The following is a 19,142-nucleotide window of genomic DNA, read 5'->3' as shown; positions in this document are numbered from 1 at the left end:
ACGGGTACATTTCCTGTATTACGGCAGTTCCGAGGTCAAATGTCCACTGTGTGGTGCTAAAAGTGAGTTAAATGTTCTCCCAAACAGATGAGGTTTTTATGGTTAATGCTCTATTGAGGTTTAAATAAAAAAACCAACCTCCCTACCCTAAACCTAAACCTAAATGATAGTGTCATAAAAAGCAAATGTGAGATGGAAAAAAGCAATTACTAAAGCAAATGCATCATTTTGCTTCTATGACACTTTTTGCATGATTCGTACCCTGGTTTTTTCAATCACAAATCCAACAATCTATCAGCTGAACTACTGAACAAATATAATCAGGCTTGATCAGTAAATGTATTTGGTTATGTAATGCAAATGTTAAAATGTGTCACTTTACGTTATGCACTATAGTAAAAGTGTTTTGACGTCATAAGATAGCAATTTGTGAGGAACATGGCGAAAATTAAGTATTTATGAGCTGATAATCTACCGTTTTACTTGTGATTTGTGTGAAAGTGAATAAAGGTCATTGCTGTTGTAGCGCCTCTAGTGTTTATTTCACCAGGAAACTGATGCAGTATGTACAACAAGCCACATAAAAATTATTTTGCAAAAATGTAGGTATAGTAAGGTTATTCTGTGAGACCAGGATGAAAAATGCCCTAGCAACCACAAAGAAATGGACAAGCAACCACAAAGAAACGGACAAGCAACTCTATGGCAACATGCTGAAATCATTCAGAACACTTTGGCAATCCCCATGATTTTAAGATTGTCTTGTAGATTACTACATTTAATCTTAAACTACCTTTTAGCATTACTTTAAAAGGAATGTAATACCTTTATTTATAATAGGCCTTTATGATATATAAGTTATAAGAATCGCAATCAACTACATTCTTTCATTCCCACTAATGGAACTTGCTTTGGTGTCAGTCAAAACTATCTGGTAATATCTTAAGAACTCACATAACTTTGTAACGTTCATACGTTCATCCTAAATCCTGGATTTTAAATCAGATAACCCTTACACTTACAAAGGGTGGGAAAACATGAAAAACATCCAACATCTGCGAGACGGAGACCTTTAATCATCATGTAGACAAGGGATGTTAGGAAATCTGGTCTGAACCACAGAGCCAGAGAAATCAGTGAGAACAACAAGTTTATAGTTCATGCAGTTTTCTAAACTAAAACCCACAAAAGTAAATCACAGAAAAGGAACATCTGTATCTACTGTGGATATATTTGTGTTTATGGGCTATTTTCGTATTGTGCTTATGCCTTTCTGCATTATTCTTAAAAGAGACCTAAAACTTCAAGTCTTTGATGTGCACTAAACTGAAATGTCAATGAAAAGTCATGAAAATGTGTTGTTTATAATCCACAGTCATCGTATGTTGCGGGTATCGAACAGTGGTGGTCTGGAGAGTGTGAACTCTGATCTTGCCATGTGTCTTCTGTTGGCCTGGGTCATCTGTTATTTCTGCATCTTCAAAGGGGTCAAGACCACGGGCAAGGTTAGTGTACAGTCATGCCAACCTGGTCTCACAGAATCATATTACTGTACCTACATTTTAGCAAAATGATTTTTTACGTGGCTCGTATGTTTTGTGGCAGTTTCCTGGTGAAATGTACACTAGAGGCGCTACAACAACAATTACTTTTATTCTCTTTCACACAAATCACAAGTCAGACGGCAGCTTTAAAGTTCATAAATACTTACTTTTCACTCTGTTCCTCACACAATTCTTTCTTATAACATCTAAACACATTTACTAAAGAACATGACTTGTAAGGCAATACATTTTAACATTTGCATTACATAACCAACTACATTTACAAGCTTGTTGTCATGGATCCTTCTGACCCACCTACCAATTTCACTCAACCCGCTCACTCTCCTGAGTACTGATCACCCACACCTGCCTCCAATCATTGCATCAATCAACCCCTCTATATAAAACTCACTCCCCTTCCATTCTGTGTCTTGTCTCAACTTCGTGTACAGACTCACTTACCTGTATCTCCAGCGTTAAATGCCATCACGATTCCTCTCCTCTCCAGCGACTCTTCTACTCCATATGTTTCCTCTCCAGCGACTCCATTGCCCATCTCCTCAATGCAAGCTTCGTTGTTGCAAACCCTCCACCACAAGGAAAGTCACCATCTCTATCAGCATTAGTCGTCATCACGTAAACTATCACCACTGCAACCCAGTACTGTCACGCCATTACTTACCTGCTGTCTTTGTTTGTGTGTCAATAAATACCTGCTTGGGTTCAAACATCATCCTCAAGTCTGAGTATACGTTACACTTGTAAGTTTTGAGAAAAGGTCTAGCAGCATTTGTTTGCAAATGCTACTTTTGACATTTTGCTATGACATTCAGACATGTTTTAAGGGTGACTTTGACTGCAGGGAGATCACTAGAAGATTGTAAGTGAATATATTTTAAGGTGTCATGTCTTTTAATTGGGTATGTGTGTGTGCTTCGTGTCAATGTTTTGCAGGTTGTGTACTTCACAGCTACATTTCCATATTTAATGCTGCTTATCCTGTTCATCAGAGGAGTGAGTCTGCCGGGAGCTGGAACTGGCATTGCTTATTACCTGTATCCTGATATCAGAAAACTCTCCAACCCTGACGTGAGTGAAACAGAGGAAATGTGTGGTGCTGGACATACATACATACGTCTATGCTGAGAAAATAAAAATAAATTGAATATATAATGATTAAGTCATTATAAATACTAATATATAAATATTTACAGCTGTATAATAATTCAGATATTGAAAATACATTACTTAATTATTATTGTGGCTAAAGAGTAAGGCATTGTTTAGGCAATACAAAAACTGGCTTTAGAGGGCAATATATTGTTTATTTATAATCAATGAACATCAGCCTCTCATTGGCCTACAGTCCACAGCAATAAATTTGTGACTGAATTCATCAATCTGTCTATGGTAAACTCATATAAGGGCTTTTCTAAGGACACATCAATGTACATATGCGTCAGAATGGACATTTTTGGAGCGTCTCACTTTGTTTGCGCTGCGTCATAAACAGTGTTTTAGCTGTGTCAGCTGTGTCAACTTAAACATAGTTTGAAAAATAGTGGTGAGGCCAGAAATTCCCAAGTTGGTGGACCTTGGTAAAACAAGGTGGACCTCTATTCTGAGCCTAGTTTCTAATTTTATCTTGGATATTATGAAGCATACCTCTTTCCTTAGACGTTTTGTGTCATAGTTGCACAATTACTGATAAAATTACAATAACTAGTTGTTTTTCAAACAATTAAGCTTATCATTCATAATTTACCTTAATAATTGGACATAGTAATGTGATTATAAAATGAAATGGCCACAGAATAGAACACTGCACAATATTGTTAAAGATAAGATGCAATAAAATAGGTAGTTATTATACTAGACACTTTTCAGTCCTCCTGCGGTGCACAGGTGTTGGTTACTTCACTGATGATCAAGTATTGAATTTAGATGATACACTCTCTCTTTTGCTGACTTATTGGGTCTGTTCCAAAACTTAGTGAGCGTCCTTTGGAGGCAGCATTTTATAAGGTAAGTATCTTAATTATGCTGCTTTTTAAAATATCTAATTTTGGCCAAATTCTAAGGTAGCAACTTATGTATGCGTCCCTGGGTAAGCAATCCCAGAATGCACCGTGATGAGCTTGACAGAAAAATACATCCAATATGTCGGATGAAGGGAGAAATTTGGATTATAAATATACTTATAATCCGTTAAATACTGAAAAATATTGATAAATATCAGTTTAAATGTTGCAAAACCAACTATTTTACCCAGAATGTATGTGTACTGTGTGTATTTATGCTCATTAGCATAAATACAGGATCGCACCGTTTCTCTCGCGTCACCTGTATTAAAATCAGTCGCGAGTCGAGTCTCCCGTGTGCTGCGAGTGAGGAGAGCTTTTGAATGATGCGCCGCCTATGTAGAGCGTTCCAAATCAGTCTCTTATTAGGCTCCATTTTAGATAAGCTGCTGCCATAAAGCACAGCTGCCTATGTAGGCAGGAGACAGCGAGGCAGCTCACTAAGTTTTGGTCCTTGGAGCTAATGTAATGTTACATAATATTTACATTTATTATTTAAAATGAGAGGGCTTGTTTCTCCCATCAGTCTCATCTGTGTTCTGAATCATTGTACTGTCTGAATTTTTTTTTCTTTTTTTCCGCTACTGGGAGTTGCCAGATCACACACAGATGTTGCTCTACAAATATTCATCTGTCACTCGGATGTACTAGATTGATTTTTTTTCTCATACATGTTTTCATTTCCCCGATAAGTTTTGTTTAATATTGTCTTGATATAGCCAATGTTAACATTTTCAATCATTACAAATGAAATTGCAAATGGCAAATGCGCACATGCAGAATGCATGACGACTGTAAAGAGGATGTCAATATGAAATTAAAGTAATTTCATTTTATACTATTTATGTATCAGTTCTATAGGAAGGACCCAAACCCTTTAAACACACAAGGGTAAGGGCAAAACACAACAGACACACAGGATGAAAAATTATTGACTAACCAGGACCGTGACAGTACCCCCGCCCCCTCAAGGACGACTCCTGGCGTCCTCAGAAGATGTTGATGGAACTCATCTATGAGAGAGTGATCGAGAATGCCCTGGGCCGGGATCCAGCACCTCTCCTTGGGACCATAGCCCTCCCAGTCCACCAGGTATTGGAACCCTCTGCCCCTCTACCTGGAACAAGCTGAAATGAACTGACGGACGTTCCATGCAGGCGAAGCCCACCAGAACCTCTGTCCAACCCCACTGAAAGATGTCTGTACAGACCGGCCATGGAACAAACAAAAGACCCTCTGGGCAATCCACAGGGATAGTGACACTGCGCAAAGCATTGCAGACTTTGGACTTGATTTTCCAAGTCACTGCCGCCATCATCTTGTTAACGTGTAACACACCTTTATGGTGTAACAGTTTCTGGGGAAACCGAGGCATCATGATTGTCAAATCAAGTTGGTGATGCTGTTTCCTGTTCCTGTTGCTGCTAGCGCTCGTATTTGTAGCCTGCTAGCCTGCTTATCTTTCTATTTTCAGCATTTAATCTTTAATCTCTCCCATTTTTTTCCCACATTGTTTTTCTGCTTTTAAAATTTTAACGCAATACAACCAAGTGCTTTTTATTGTGCACACCAGCCTTTCCACTTTTAATGCAATTAAACTACGTGCTTTACCGTGTGCATTTTTTACATAGATCATCATGTCGAACTCTAACCACTGGTGATCAGGAACCACTACAACAACAACAATTACATGAGGGATTCACAACGATCTCAAACCCCCGCTGATCAAAAAATACCACAACAACAACAAACAATTGCGGTGAGTCATGGTATCTTCTCATATTATCGCTTAGTGCATTACATGTCACGTTTACTATAGCTTCTTCCATCAACAGTGAGGAATTCATATGTTATAAATTAGTCAGGCTGACAGAGAAGGTTAATGAGTTAGAGACACGCATCTGAATGCTAGTGGAGGTCAGTGAGTAAGACAAGTCGGTAGATACTGTTTCGGATGTGGGTAGTACAGCAAGTCCCCGCAGCAGGGCGTTTGGGTGATGTCTCGGCAGCATACTCGTAGAGTAAAGTGACACCACTCTCCCATTCCTGTTAGGATTTCCAGTTGATTCTCCCCACTCAGTAATGAACCCACTGAGAATCATGTTGAAAGCACCCTTGTTATTGGTGACTCTATTGTAAGGAATGTGGAAATGGAGACCCCAGCATCTATTGTTAAATGCATTTCGGGTGAAAGAGCATCTGACATCAGATCAAATTTTCAAGTGCTGGCTAATGCTAAACGTAGATTTTCTAAGATTGTTATTCATGTCGGTACTAATGATGTCTGGCTTAGCCAGTTGGAGATCACTAAAGATAATGTTAAAGAGGTGTGTGAACAAAAACGATGTCAGACACTGTAATATGCTCTGGCCCCCTCCCTGCTCGTCATGGTGACTAGGTTTATAGTAGATTAGTGTCACTGAATGGCTGGATATCTGAGTGGTGTCCGGAGATCAGCATAGGATTCATAAACAATTGGAAGAGTTTTTGGAGTAGACCTGACCTGCAAAAGAGAGACAGACTCCACCCCTCCAAGGAAGGTGCCTCTCTTCTCTCTAGTAATATGGCTCATAGTCTTAATAGTGATAATATTTGACTAACTAGGGCCCAGGTCAGGAAGCAGACAAACTGGCTGATCCGAACATCTGCTAGCTGCCTTGAGACATCACACAGGTCACATAAACTACAACACACAGAGAATGAATCAACTAAATGCCACATAGAGACTGTGTCTGTTCCCCGAACTACCAAACACAAAACCATAATTAAGTCATTTAGAAAAATGTGATTGATGTCAAACTTGGGGGGGGGGGACTGAAGATAAACTTCATATAAAGGTAGGGCTACTATACATTAGATCACTTTCATCCAAATCACTAATTGTAAATTTAATTACTACAGATAATAGTTTGGATCCACTCTGTTTGACTGAAACCTGAATTAAAACAGATAAATATATTAGTTTAAATGAGTCTACTCCATCAGGTTATTGCTATAAACATTAGCCTCATCTGAAAGGTCGAGGAGGAGGTGCTGATATTTTCAGTGTTACTCAAAGGTCTGGATATAAGTTTAATTCTTTTGAACTGATAATGACTAATGTGACATCGTCAGATATAAATCAAAAGTCTTTGTCTTTTGTTCTTGCAACAGTATTTAGACCACCAGGGCCAAATTCTGAATTCCTTTGAGAACTGAATTGAGATGCTGATTTTCTGTCAGATCTAGTGGTTGCTGTGGATAGAGCTTTAATCGTCGGTGACTTAAACGTTCACATAGATAACAAAAATGATACACTGGAATTAGCACTTAGCGATATTCTCAACTCTGTTGGGGTTAGACAAAATGTGACGGGTCCATCCCATCGCTAAAATCATACGCTAAGTCTAATTTTGTCATATGGAATTGATGTTGATAATATAGAAATTCTGCCTCGGAGCGATGATATCTCAGATCATTAACTCGTCTCTTGTATGCTGCGCTTAGCAAAGGTAACTCAATCTATGCAATGTTATCATTCAGGTAGAACTATTTGTTCAACTACTAAAGATAGCTTCACTAATAATCTTCCAGACTTGTCTCAAATACTCAGTATGCCAAAAAGTTCAGAAGAACTTTATGTTGTCACAGAAAATATGGATACACACTTCTCTAGCACTCTAGATAGTGTCGCCCCCCTTCGATTAAAGAAAGTTAAAGAGAAAAATCCTGCACCATGGTACAATTATCACACCCATGCTATTAAGAGAGCAGCTCAGAAAATGGAGCGTAATTGGAAGAATACAAAATTAGAGGTATTTCACGGTGCATGGAAGGATAGTGTCTCTAACTACGGACAGGCTCTAAAAACTGCCAGGTCTGCATATTTGAGCAAACTCATAGAAAATAACCACAAAAATCCTAGGTGTTTATTCAGTACTGTAGTTAAATTGGTTAGAAATAAAATTTCTATTGAACCAGATATTTCATCGCAGCATAGTAATAATGACTTTATGAATTTCTTTACTGATAAAATTGAAATCATCAGAAACAAAAATTTAATTATGCATCCATCTGTTACAGCACCCCAGAAGACTAAAATTATTCCCTACAAGTAACTTCAATCCTTCACTGTTATAAGTCAGGAACAGCTAACAAATACGATCAAAACATTAAAATCAACAACATGTATGTTATATCCAATACCGACTAAATTCCTAAAAGAGGTGTTTCTATGGCGGTAATCTCAGAACCTCTTTTTAATATTATTAACTCCTCATTATCCTTAGGGCTTGTCCTAAGAAACTTTAAACTGGCAGTTATCAAACCGCTTATCAAGAAACCACAGCTTGATCCAGGAGAATTGGCTAATTCTAGAATGATTTCAAATATCCCATTTATGTCGATAATACTAGAAAATGTAGTGTCCTCCCAACTATGTTCATTTTTACAGAGAAATGGTATATATGAAGAATTTCAGTCAGTATTTAGGCCCCATCATAGTACAGAGACTGCACTTATCTGAGTTACAAATGACTTGCTCTTGTCATCTGATTGCGGCTGCATTTCTTTTCAAGTGCTTTTAGATCTTAGTGCTGCCTTCGACACCATACATCATGACATTCTCTTGGATAGGCTTGAATTATGTTGGCATTGGTGGACAGGCTTGGTTTAGGTCCTATCTCTCTGGCCGCTACCACTTTGTCTGTGTAAATGAGAATCTGTCAGATCAAATTAAAGTTAAGTATGGAGTGCCACAGTGATAAGTTATGGGCCTCTGCTTTTCTCCCTATATACAGTAGTGGCCAAAAATATTGTCACCCTTAGTAAATATGAGCAAAGGAGGCTGTGAATTTTTTTTGTGCATTGTTTATTCTTTTAATCTTTCATAAACAAAATTCACAAAAATCTAACCTTTAATTGAAGTAAAACAATTGAAAGAGGGGAAATGTTTCATTATTAAATATTTTTTTCTCAAACACGTTGGCCACAATTATTGATCCCCTAGAAATTCTTATGAGTAAAATATATCTGAAGTATATTCCCATTCATATTTTACTTTTTTTTTAAGTGCACCTGGGTGACTAGGAACATGAAAAAGACTTCCTGTTTCACAGGGGTATAAATATGAGGTAACACACAGGCCAGATTCCCTTAATCATCAATCACAGTGGGTTAGACTAAAGAATATAGTTCTTGTGTGTGTGCGGCAAAAGGTTGTTGAGCTTCACAAAATGGGAAGTGGCTATAAGAAAATAGCCAAAGCATTGAAAATACCCATTTCCACCATCATGGCAATAATTAAGAAGTTGCAATCAACTGGAGATGTTAAGAATTGGCTTGGAAAAGGACGTATGTCTATACTATCTTCATGCACAGTGAGGAGGATGGTTCAAGTGGCCAAATAATCTCCAAAGATCACAGCTGGAGAATTGCAGAAATGAGTTGGGTCTTGGGGTCAAAGTCTAATAATATAAAAAAAAATCAGACCATCTACATCACCACAAGATGTTTGGAAGGGTTTCAGGAAAAAAAGCCTCTGCTCTCATCCAACAACAAACTCAAGCATCTTCAGTTTGCCAGACACTACTGGAACTTCAAATGCAACTGGATTCTATGGTCAGATGAAACAAATAAAAGAGCTTTTTAGCAGCAAACACCAGAGATGGCATTGGCGTACACAGAGATGAAATACCCAATGCCCATAGTTAAATGTGGTGCTGCATCTTGAATGTTGTGGGGGTGTTTTTCTACCAGAGGTCCTGGACGTCTTGTTCGGATACATGGCATCATGTACTCTATCAAATACCAACAGATAAAAAATAAAAACCTGACCTCCTCTGCCGGAAAGCTTACAATGGGCCCTGGTTGGATCTTCCAGCAGGACAATGATCCAACACAAACATCAAAATCAACACAAAAATGGTTCACTGACCACAAAATCAAGGTTCTGCCATGGCCATCCCAGTCCCCTGACCTGAACCCCATAGAAAATATGTGGGGTGAACTGAAGAGGAGAGTCCACCAACATAGACCTCTGAATTTGAAGGATCTGTAGAGATTTTGTATGGATGAATGGTCTCAGATCCCTTGCCAGGTGTTCTCCAACCTCATTAGGCATTATAAGAGAAGACTCAGAACTGTTATCTTGGCAAAGGGAGGTTGCAAAAAGTATTGAATAAAAGGGTGCCAATAATTATGGCCAATGTGTTTTGGAGAAAAATATTTATTTGTTAAGATATTTCCCCTCAATTGTTTCAATTGTTTTACTTCAATTAAAGGTTCTTTTTTTTTTATTTATTTATTTATTTATTTTTTAAATGAAAGATCAAAAGGCTAAACAATGCAGATTTGTTTACTTTGTGCATATTTACCAAGGGTGCCAATATTTTTGGCCACTACTGTATGCTCCCCCTAGGAGACATTATCACGAACCATAGAATTCGTTTTCACTGTTATGCTGACGATACCTAACTTTGTATTTTTTTGAAACCCAATGAAATTTCACAATTTTCCAAATTAAATGATATCAAAGAGTGGATGGCTTGAAATTTCCTTCTAAAAAATAAGACACTAAAATATAATCTGACTCTTGATGGATGTACTGTAATGTCAACTTCAACAGCAAAATATTTAGGTGTTTATTTGATAGCAATCTAACCTCTGAAAAACAAATTTCCAATATTTGTAGAACTGCCTTCTTCCACCTCAGAAATATTTACATTTATGCATTTGGCAGACGCTTTTATCCAAAGTGACTAACAGTGCCCTGATTACAGGGACAATCCCCCTGGAGCAACCTGGAGTTAAGTGCCTTGCTCAAGGACACAATGGTGGTGGTTGTGAGGATTGAGCCAACAACCTTCCGCTTACCAGTTCAGTGCTTTAGTCCACTACACCACCACCACTCCTTTAAGTTACGACACATGCTATCTATTTCTGATGCTGAAAAACTAATTCATGCGTTCATGACCTCAAGACTAGAATTATTGTAATGCATTACTAGGTGGATGTCCTGCAGGTTTAATAAATAAACTTCAGTTGGTTCAAAATGCAGCAGCGCGAGTGCTAACTAGAACCAAGTAATATGATCGTATCAGCCCCATTTTATCGACGTTACATTGGCTACCTGTTAAGTTTTGTATTAATTTTAAATTCTGTTAATTACTTACAAAATTCTTGAATGGTCTAGCTCCAAAGTACTGAAGTGACCTTCTATCACGCTATAATCCATTGCGCTTACTATGATTACAAAACTCTGGCCTGTTAACAATACAGAGAATATCAAAATCCACAAAAGTAGGGATACCATTTTCATATTTGTCTCCTAAACTATGGAATAGTCTTTCTAGCAGTTTTTGGAACTCAGACACACTCCCTCAGTTTAAGTCTAGACTAAAAACATATCTATTCAGCCAGGCATACATCTAATTTATCCCTCAATTCATAGTTATGCTGCTTTAGTTAGGTCTGCTGGAACCGAAAACACTTCTTATTCTTTAAAATGAATGGCATCTATGCTAATTTTATTCTATTTCTTTCCCTGTCTAAACTGCTGGATTATATCCCGAGGTTACCAGAGCCTGCCAGATCCATCTCCAGTCCTGCCTGATGTCCGATTCCCACTGTGTCGCTGAGTGATGACCAACTGCAGCATGTGCCAGCCAGACTTCACTTCAGTCTACTAAGACAGACTTCAGAAAGGATGAAGTGGTGCAAACTCAAAGACATTTTGAGTTTATGAGCCAGTGTCTGAAGCACGGACTCAGGATGGAGTTCAGCAAAATTATCTGCCATAAGCTTCCAGCCAGACTGCGATGCTCCTCACTGAATGATACCTATATCAACTTGGTCAAATAAGGGACAACACTCTCTTAAACTACACAGAATATGAATTAACCACTAACAAAAGCCTTTATCGGCCAGAATCAAAGGACAATGAATCTACGTGTATTTTAATTTGGGATGACTTCAAGGACTAAAACTTACAGTATAGTTCATACAAAATAATTTTGTTTAATCATTGACCCACAACACTTAATTAATTTACCAATTTTAACCACTAATAGATCTAATCTTAAATAACTAATATTGGCATTATATTCATTCATTATATTCAACTGCTTTGAAACAATGCCTGTTTTGAAAAAACACTATACAAATATTTGACTTGACTTGACTCAAAGACACAAGATAACGCATTGGGTTTGATTCTTTTGGAACTAGGGCGGTAAGAAATAATCAAATCAAACTGCCCAAAGAAGAGTGCCCAGCAAGCCTGTCTAGAAATGAAGCATTTAGCAGCATGGATGTATTTGAGGTTCTTGTGGTCGGTCCATACCACAAAAGGCAATAGCCAGTGGTGCCATTTCCCCCAACACCAACTGGACAGCCAATAACTCCCTTTTGGCGGCATCGTAGTTCCGTTCCGTAGACAATGGGAAATGAAAGCACAGGGATGCATTTTCCCATCCAAGGATAAGCACTGGGAAAGGACCGTCAGAACGGCCACCTCGCTGAATCAACCTCCTCCACAAACTGATGGGTCGGATCAGGGTTAATGAGAATGTGTGCCAGAATGAAGCACCTCTTTAAATTTTGGAAGGCAGACTAGGCCTGCTCAGAGTAACAAAACTCTGTCTTGGTGGAAGTAAGATCCGATCTATAGACTTGTCTAAGATCCGTTCTGTAGACTTGTCTATAGAAGTTAGCGAACCCCAGAAACCTCTGCAAGGCCTTGTGGGAATCTTGGGTTAGCCACTCAGAAATGGCCCTCACTTTCCATCTGGATCCCCTCAAATGAAAGGATGAATCCCAGGAACAGAACTGGAACGGACTGATCATGGAACTCGTACTTCTCCACCTTGATGAAGAGCCAATTCTCTAACAGCTGCTGGAGCACCCTCCTGACATGCCAGATATGGTCCTGGACATTCTGGGAGAAGATAAAAATATCATCAAGGTAAATGAATATGAACTGATTGATCACGTCTCTAAGCACATCATTAACGAGCCCCTGGAAGATGACTGGGGTGTTGGCAAGGCCATTAAAAGCCGTCTTCCACTCATCATCCTCCCTCATGTGCACTAGGTTATAAGCATTGCGCAAGTCCAACTTCATAAAGACGCTGCTCCCTGCAAGAGTTTAAAAGCTGAAGATATCATGGGCAAAAGATAGCGATTCTTTACTTGATGTCAAGCCCCTGATAATCTATGCAGTGGTGTAACAAACTGTCCTTCTCCACGAAGAAGAATCCCACCCCGGCTGGGGATGGGAAAGGACGAAGGAGACCAGCTGCCAGAGACTCCTTAATATGCTTATCCATGGAGCCGAGAGGAGCCCAGAGTGAATAAAGCAGACCTCTAGGCTGAGAAGTGCCAGGGAGCAGGTCGATGGCACAGTCGTACAGTTGATGAGGAGGGAGCAATGGGGCCCAAGTCTTGCTGAATACTGCTCTCAGGTCGTGATAAGCCACAGGAACCCTGGTTAAATCCACAACCATGTCCTGCAACTTAGAACAAGAAACAACAGGAGAAAGGGCAGAACCAAGACATTGGGACAAACTAAAAAGGGTTCCAAGCCAAAATACAGTTCTTTATCCAGTCAATGTATGGGTTATATTTTACCAGCCACGGGTGCCCTAGGACCACAGGAGTAAAAGGTGACTTGATGAGCAAGAAGGTAGCCTCTTCCTTGTGATTACTGGAGATAGTCAGTGTAAGAAGAGTGGTGGTGTGGGTAACAAAGGTCAGTGGTGTGCTGCTGAGAGTGCTGGTAGCGATGGGTTCTTCTAATGTGATGGTAGGTAATTTCCATAGAGTCACTAGGTCAGTATCAAGGAAATTCCCTTTGGCACGCAAATCCACTAAGGCAGAACACTGATGGATGCCAGAACCACACTGCAGCCTGGCCAGCAGAAGAGTACGCTGTCCAGATTAATTATTAAAAGGAGTAGTGCTCGCCAGTAACCCCTTAACTACTGTTGAGCGTTGGCTTTTACCGGACATTTTTCTAACTATATTTATACCAGGTATATTAGGATTGCCAAACATTTGAGCTATTTTGCATGCAGTTATGATTTGGTGGACCAGCCGTCAGTCTGGGTGGACCAGTGCCACCCTGGCCCTTATGTGGCCTAGCCCCCGAGTTGCGCTCTGTATAGCTGTGTATGAGCGCAAGAATATCCTCATATTGTTCTGTCTGCTGTCAGTAAGTGTGGTTTGTTGCTTGTGCAGCTGAAGTTGGGCTTACTGCTCCTTGCTGACTGAGACTCGTAAAAAACATAAAGGTTGGTCCTAATTTGATACAAGATAAGCTCTATTGAAAGCATTTCTGTCATAATGTTGATTACCACATTTTTTTTAAAGAAAGAAAAAAATTCATATGAATGGAGCACCTCCCGCTGTTGTTTTGAGTTTGATGACTATCAGGAAACATTCAATGGACAAAGACGTCACTTTCTGGCGAATAGTCCTTGAAATGGTCTATAGTGTGAAAAAATCGCTTACTAACCTTGTCTGTGTAAAGTTCCATACTATATTTTTACTTCATCTAAAATGCCACTACAATCTCGATAACTTTTGCACAATGTCCACAGAAGGATACCAAGAAGGCAGGTAATGTAACTTCCTTGTTAACAGAGATGATCGGGTATTTTGCCGGAACGTTGTCTTAAATAAGCAGAAGAACATAAGCTTGTCTCCTTCCTGTTGTCTGCATATATTTATGATCACTTTTCCACAAACAAAAGAAGAAGCCAGAAACAGTCTACTATTTACATGACACCAGGTGCGCGATGCACACCAAGAACAGCAGGACTGTGGTCCCACTGAAAAATGTATGATAGACTTGACAGATCAAATGTGTATATATATATGTATGTTGTTTTTGTATATAATATTTTAAGTGCTTCAACAAAAAAATACAGAATATATTTCAGCCTTTAAAGCCTCCAAAATCTGTCACCATTTACTTCCATTGTAAGTGCCTAACTCTAACCTTGATTTTTGCTCTTTTTAAAGAAAATGAGTAGAAATTATTTTGGTAGTAATCAACTTTATGCAACAAATGCCGTCAATTGAGCTTAACTTGTATTGAACCCAGAGCATTCCTTTAGGACATTAGGGAGATCATGGTTCATTTAGGATGGATATGGTTGGAAGTGGCTCTGGGGCCCTTTTCGGCACCTCATAAAATAAGAAATTGTTAGAAAATGTAGGAATTAAAGTATCCATGTCAACATGTATTTCAAGACACTGATGAAGATATAAATCGAAAATGTTTTGTTTCAAGTCAACATGAAACAGTGTTTGCAAAATATTTTGCCTCCATTATGTGGCATATTTCTGAGTGACATCAGAAATATGTAGGGTGGAACTTTATTATATCCACCAGGAATTGATTGCATTGTGAAAAGTGATCACTATATGGCATGTGAATGGAGGGGAGGGGGTAAAAAATTAGACGGTTTGGTGAGGTCAGTTGAAAATGATGTTTCAGTCAAAAACTAGTTTCAGAAGTTGAGCAAATTATAAAGTTTCCTTCAGATATAAATAAATAAATAGATAGATAATACGAATATTTTTTTCTTCTTTGGAATAACATGCACTAATGGATCTTGCATAATAAGAACTGAAAGGTGTATAAAGACAGTAATCTGGGTCAATTTGGTTGGAAAACACATACCAGAAACAGAAAAGCATAAAGCGAAACATAAAAAATTGTACAGTTTGATTAGTCTTATGCAGTCATGTGGCTCTCACGATATACAAATGTGATAATGTGCAACAACTTTTTTTAGTTGTTCAAGTCAACATTCCAGTTTTATACGTGTACATTCTAATTTAAATTTTCTGAGTTTTATTGAGCCATAGATCTTTCTCTGAGGTGTATCATTTATTTAAATGAAGCCACTGTGAGAAAGCATAAATGTTGTCCTGTGGTTTGGCATACAACTCCATCTAAAACTATTTGAAACAGCGTTTTTCTAATTGTTTAATAATAAAACATTAATTTTAATTATTATGTACAGTATGCAGCTTTATGACCCTCATATTAAATTAGAGACTACATGGACTATTTATACTTTTAAAAATTAATTTGTCACACCACAGAACTATTTAAAATGAACTAGTGAAGGAACAAAGTGGTGAAAAGTTTAATTTAACCTAAAATGTTAAAATTGATTTAACCTCCTGGGCTGTTTAATAAAGGTTGACACCTTGGCTGCTTGTGGCCATTTTTACCGGAAACTGTACAAGTGTAACTTTCTTTCTTTCTTTCTTATTTTTTTCTTTTTTATTATTTTTTAAAGAAATTGTAACATTTCTTCTTCCCTTAAGTAATAATTAAATTATACATTTCTTTTGGAATTTTATTCTGTTATGCTTATGTACCTGTAAATTTCTTGATTAATTCATTTGCATATGCAAATAAGCAAATTTATGTTAACTTCACTTCAGTAAAAACCTACAATAAGTTCAAACAAGAAGAAAAATATGAGAATGTGTCATGTAGTGGGTGCAGATTGCTGACATCTGGTGGAAAAAAAGAACAATTACATGACTTGAAAATCATGTCATAACAAAAATAACCAGTAGATGGCTGTAGAGACTGTGTGGTCTGATTTCCTGTTGTAACTTAATTTTAGATTATCTAATTTTAGATTTACATTTAGACATTTATCAAAATATTATTTTTTATTAAATTTTTTTTTTTAATGATTATTATTATTATTATTATTATTATTTTAGTCTCACCTCTTCATTTCTATGTGCATGCACACTACCAGTCAAATGTTTTGAAACACTTACACATTCTTTATTATAATTGTTTTTTTGTTTGTTTTTTTTTTGCACATATTAGAATAATAGTAAAGTCATCAAAACTATGGAATAACATAAATGGAACTATGGGAATTATGTTGTGACTAAACAAAATCCAAAATAAATCAAAACTGTGTTATATTTTAGCATCTTCAAAGTAGTCACCCTTTGCCTAGAATTTGCAGACATGTACTCCTGACATTTTCTCAACCAACTTCTTGAGGTATCACCCTGGGATGCTTTTTAAACAGTATTGAAGGAGTTCCCATCTATGTTGGGCACTTATTGGCTGCTTTTCTTTATTATTTGGTCCAAGTCATCAATTTCAAAAATGTTTTTTTTAATAAGATTTTAGTTTTATAATTAAATAAATTAATATGGTGGCACAATTATATTTTTGTCTACAAAACTAATTTCAAACATTTAAGCCTTCAGATCAAAAGATTTTTAAGATCATGAGAAACATTTCAGTCAAGTGTTTCAAAACTTTTGACCAGTAGTGTATTCTGCATTGGGACTGATTTACTGATGTATTCAACAAGTATAAAAAAAAGCTCTCTGTCAGAGTGTCACAGTCTGTCTCCCTCGTGTTCTTCAAGGACTCTGTTATTTTTAAGTTTTCCTCTGGACTACATCTCCCATGTTTCACTGCCCTCATCACTTCCATCTGTTCTTCATCATCCGCACCTGTATTCCATTCCCTCATTTAGTTCCTTGTGTATAAATACTCTCTAGTTTTGTTCATCTATGGTCAGTCCTTTAAGTGATACGTTGTGTTGTTATTTTGTGAAGTTAAGCTTTATAGTTTGTTCCACTCCAGCGATTACTATTGTTAAGCTTTACTGTTTGTTCGACTCCAGCGTTCATTATTAGAGGACTTAATGTATCTACTCCTGCTTTTCCCCCCTTCCACTCCACGTACCCAACGTTACAGAAGGACTGACCTACAAAGAATACTGATTCACTTACCTGCTCTTCTAAACGTCCTCCTCTACTCCAGTGATCCCACTAATCCTCCTCTCCCAAGAAAGCCAGACCCCGACAAACACAATACATTGGCATGGAGCTAACAGGGGTTTTCATGGAACTGTTCAGGCAGGATCTTCCCCTCTAGGAATATTCCACCAAGTTCTTCCAACTTGCTGCAACAACCACCATATCGGATATGTACCTCATGTCCATTTACGGTATGGGTTTAACTATCACCGAACAACAGCGCTGCCGGAGGTGGAGAATCTCTCCCTTGTGGATTATATCCTTGCCACACTGAACATCCATCACTCCTCACTATTTTTCATTACCACAGTTACTCCTCTCCCAGCTTTCTCCCCTCACATTGTGGGTTTTGGCAGTGCCACCTCCTTGCTCCACGCTGTCCATGGCTCCTCCTTCCAAGCCATCCACGGTCAACGAGCCAGCACCCATGCCTGCCACGGTCAACGAGCCAGCGGCCACTCCTGTAGCCTCGACCGTCCCAGAGCCAGTGCCTGTTGCCTCGACTGTCCCAGAGCCAGTACCTGTTGCCTTGACTGCCACTGAGCCAGCTCTTGCCAAGTTAATAGACCTGGACTTGCTCCCCACCCTAGTTCCCACCCTAATTACCCTTCATCCTCTGCTGGTTCCAGCCAGCATAATGGACACCCTTGTTCCATCCAGTGCCCTGTCCCTTCCTCCTCCACTGGCTCTACTCAAGAGATTTGCTGCTCCTCCTCCTCCTGGTCAACCAGTTTCTCCCACGTCACCGGCTCGACCTTCTCTCCCTGCGAAACCATGGTCAAGGGGAACCTCAAACCCTCCAACTCCACCTAGACCCTCCGAGCCCTGGACTCCACCTTGGCCCTTCGTTCCCTCTGTCCCACCTCAGCTCTATGTCCCTTTGGCTCAACCGTGGTCCTTCAGCCAATCGGCTTCTCCAGGGTCCCTCGTCCCTCCAGCTCCGCCTTGGTCAGTCGGTCACCTGGCTCTGCCTCGGCTCTTCAATCCTCCAGCTACACTTTTTCACTCCTCCAGCTTCACCGGGGACCTCCTTCCCTATGGCTTCACCTAAGTCCTCAGTCCCACCGGCTCCGCCTGTGTCCTCAGATCCCCCAGCTCCGCCTCGGTCCTCCGAACCTTCGGCTCCACCCTGACCCTTGGCACCATGTTCCCTGGCTCTGCCCCTCGAGCCTCCCATGACTCCGCCCTGAGAGCCTTCCATGGCTCTGTCTGCCTTCGTCGAGCCTCTCCTAGCTCTGCCCTCAGACTGTTCCTCAGCTCCGCCCACTTCCCCAGAGTCTCCTCCTTCGGTTCTGCCTCATGATCCAGTCCCTGCCCTGTGGCCACCCCCCAGGCCTCCTGACCCAGTCCCTGCCCTGTGGCTGCTCCCCAGGCCTCCTGACCCAGTCCCTGCCCTGTGGCCACCCCCCAGGCCTCCTGATCGTTCTCCTTGAATCCTGTTTCACCTTCTGCATCACCCTACCCTCCTCATCCATCTTTGGGTGCTAGGAGTCAACTTTAAAGGGGGGGGGAGTGTAATGTCACAGTCTGTCTCCTTTTTGTAAAATAAAAAATTACAATTGTAGAACCTGGGGGCCTGGGTAGCTCAGCAAGTAAAGATGCTGACTACCACATCTGGAGTCACCGGTTTGAATCCAGGGTGTGCTGAGTGACTCCAGTCAAGATTCCTAAGCAACCAATTGGCCCGGTTGCTAGGGTGGGTAGAGTCACATTGGGT

At 39.5% G+C, this 19,142-nt stretch overlaps 1 protein-coding gene across 1 annotated transcript in view; it reads left to right on the top strand.

Annotated features, from left to right (window-relative positions):
* The window catches only part of LOC127436622 (sodium- and chloride-dependent GABA transporter 2-like), a 61,869-nt gene that overhangs the window by 23,997 nt on the left and 18,730 nt on the right, over positions 1–19,142 (top strand). Inside the window, exons 8-9 of the mRNA XM_051690870.1 lie at positions 1,376–1,505; positions 2,499–2,633. Of these exons, the coding sequence (XP_051546830.1) occupies positions 1,376–1,505; positions 2,499–2,633 (265 nt within the window). The remainder of the gene's footprint in view (positions 1–1,375; positions 1,506–2,498; positions 2,634–19,142) is intronic.

This window comes from Myxocyprinus asiaticus, chromosome 47 (genome assembly GCF_019703515.2).
Source record: "Myxocyprinus asiaticus isolate MX2 ecotype Aquarium Trade chromosome 47, UBuf_Myxa_2, whole genome shotgun sequence".
In the NCBI taxonomy this organism is placed as follows: domain Eukaryota; kingdom Metazoa; phylum Chordata; class Actinopteri; order Cypriniformes; family Catostomidae; genus Myxocyprinus; species Myxocyprinus asiaticus.
Note: the sequence above shows the minus strand (reverse complement) of the source record. Positions and strands in the feature narration are given on the sequence as shown.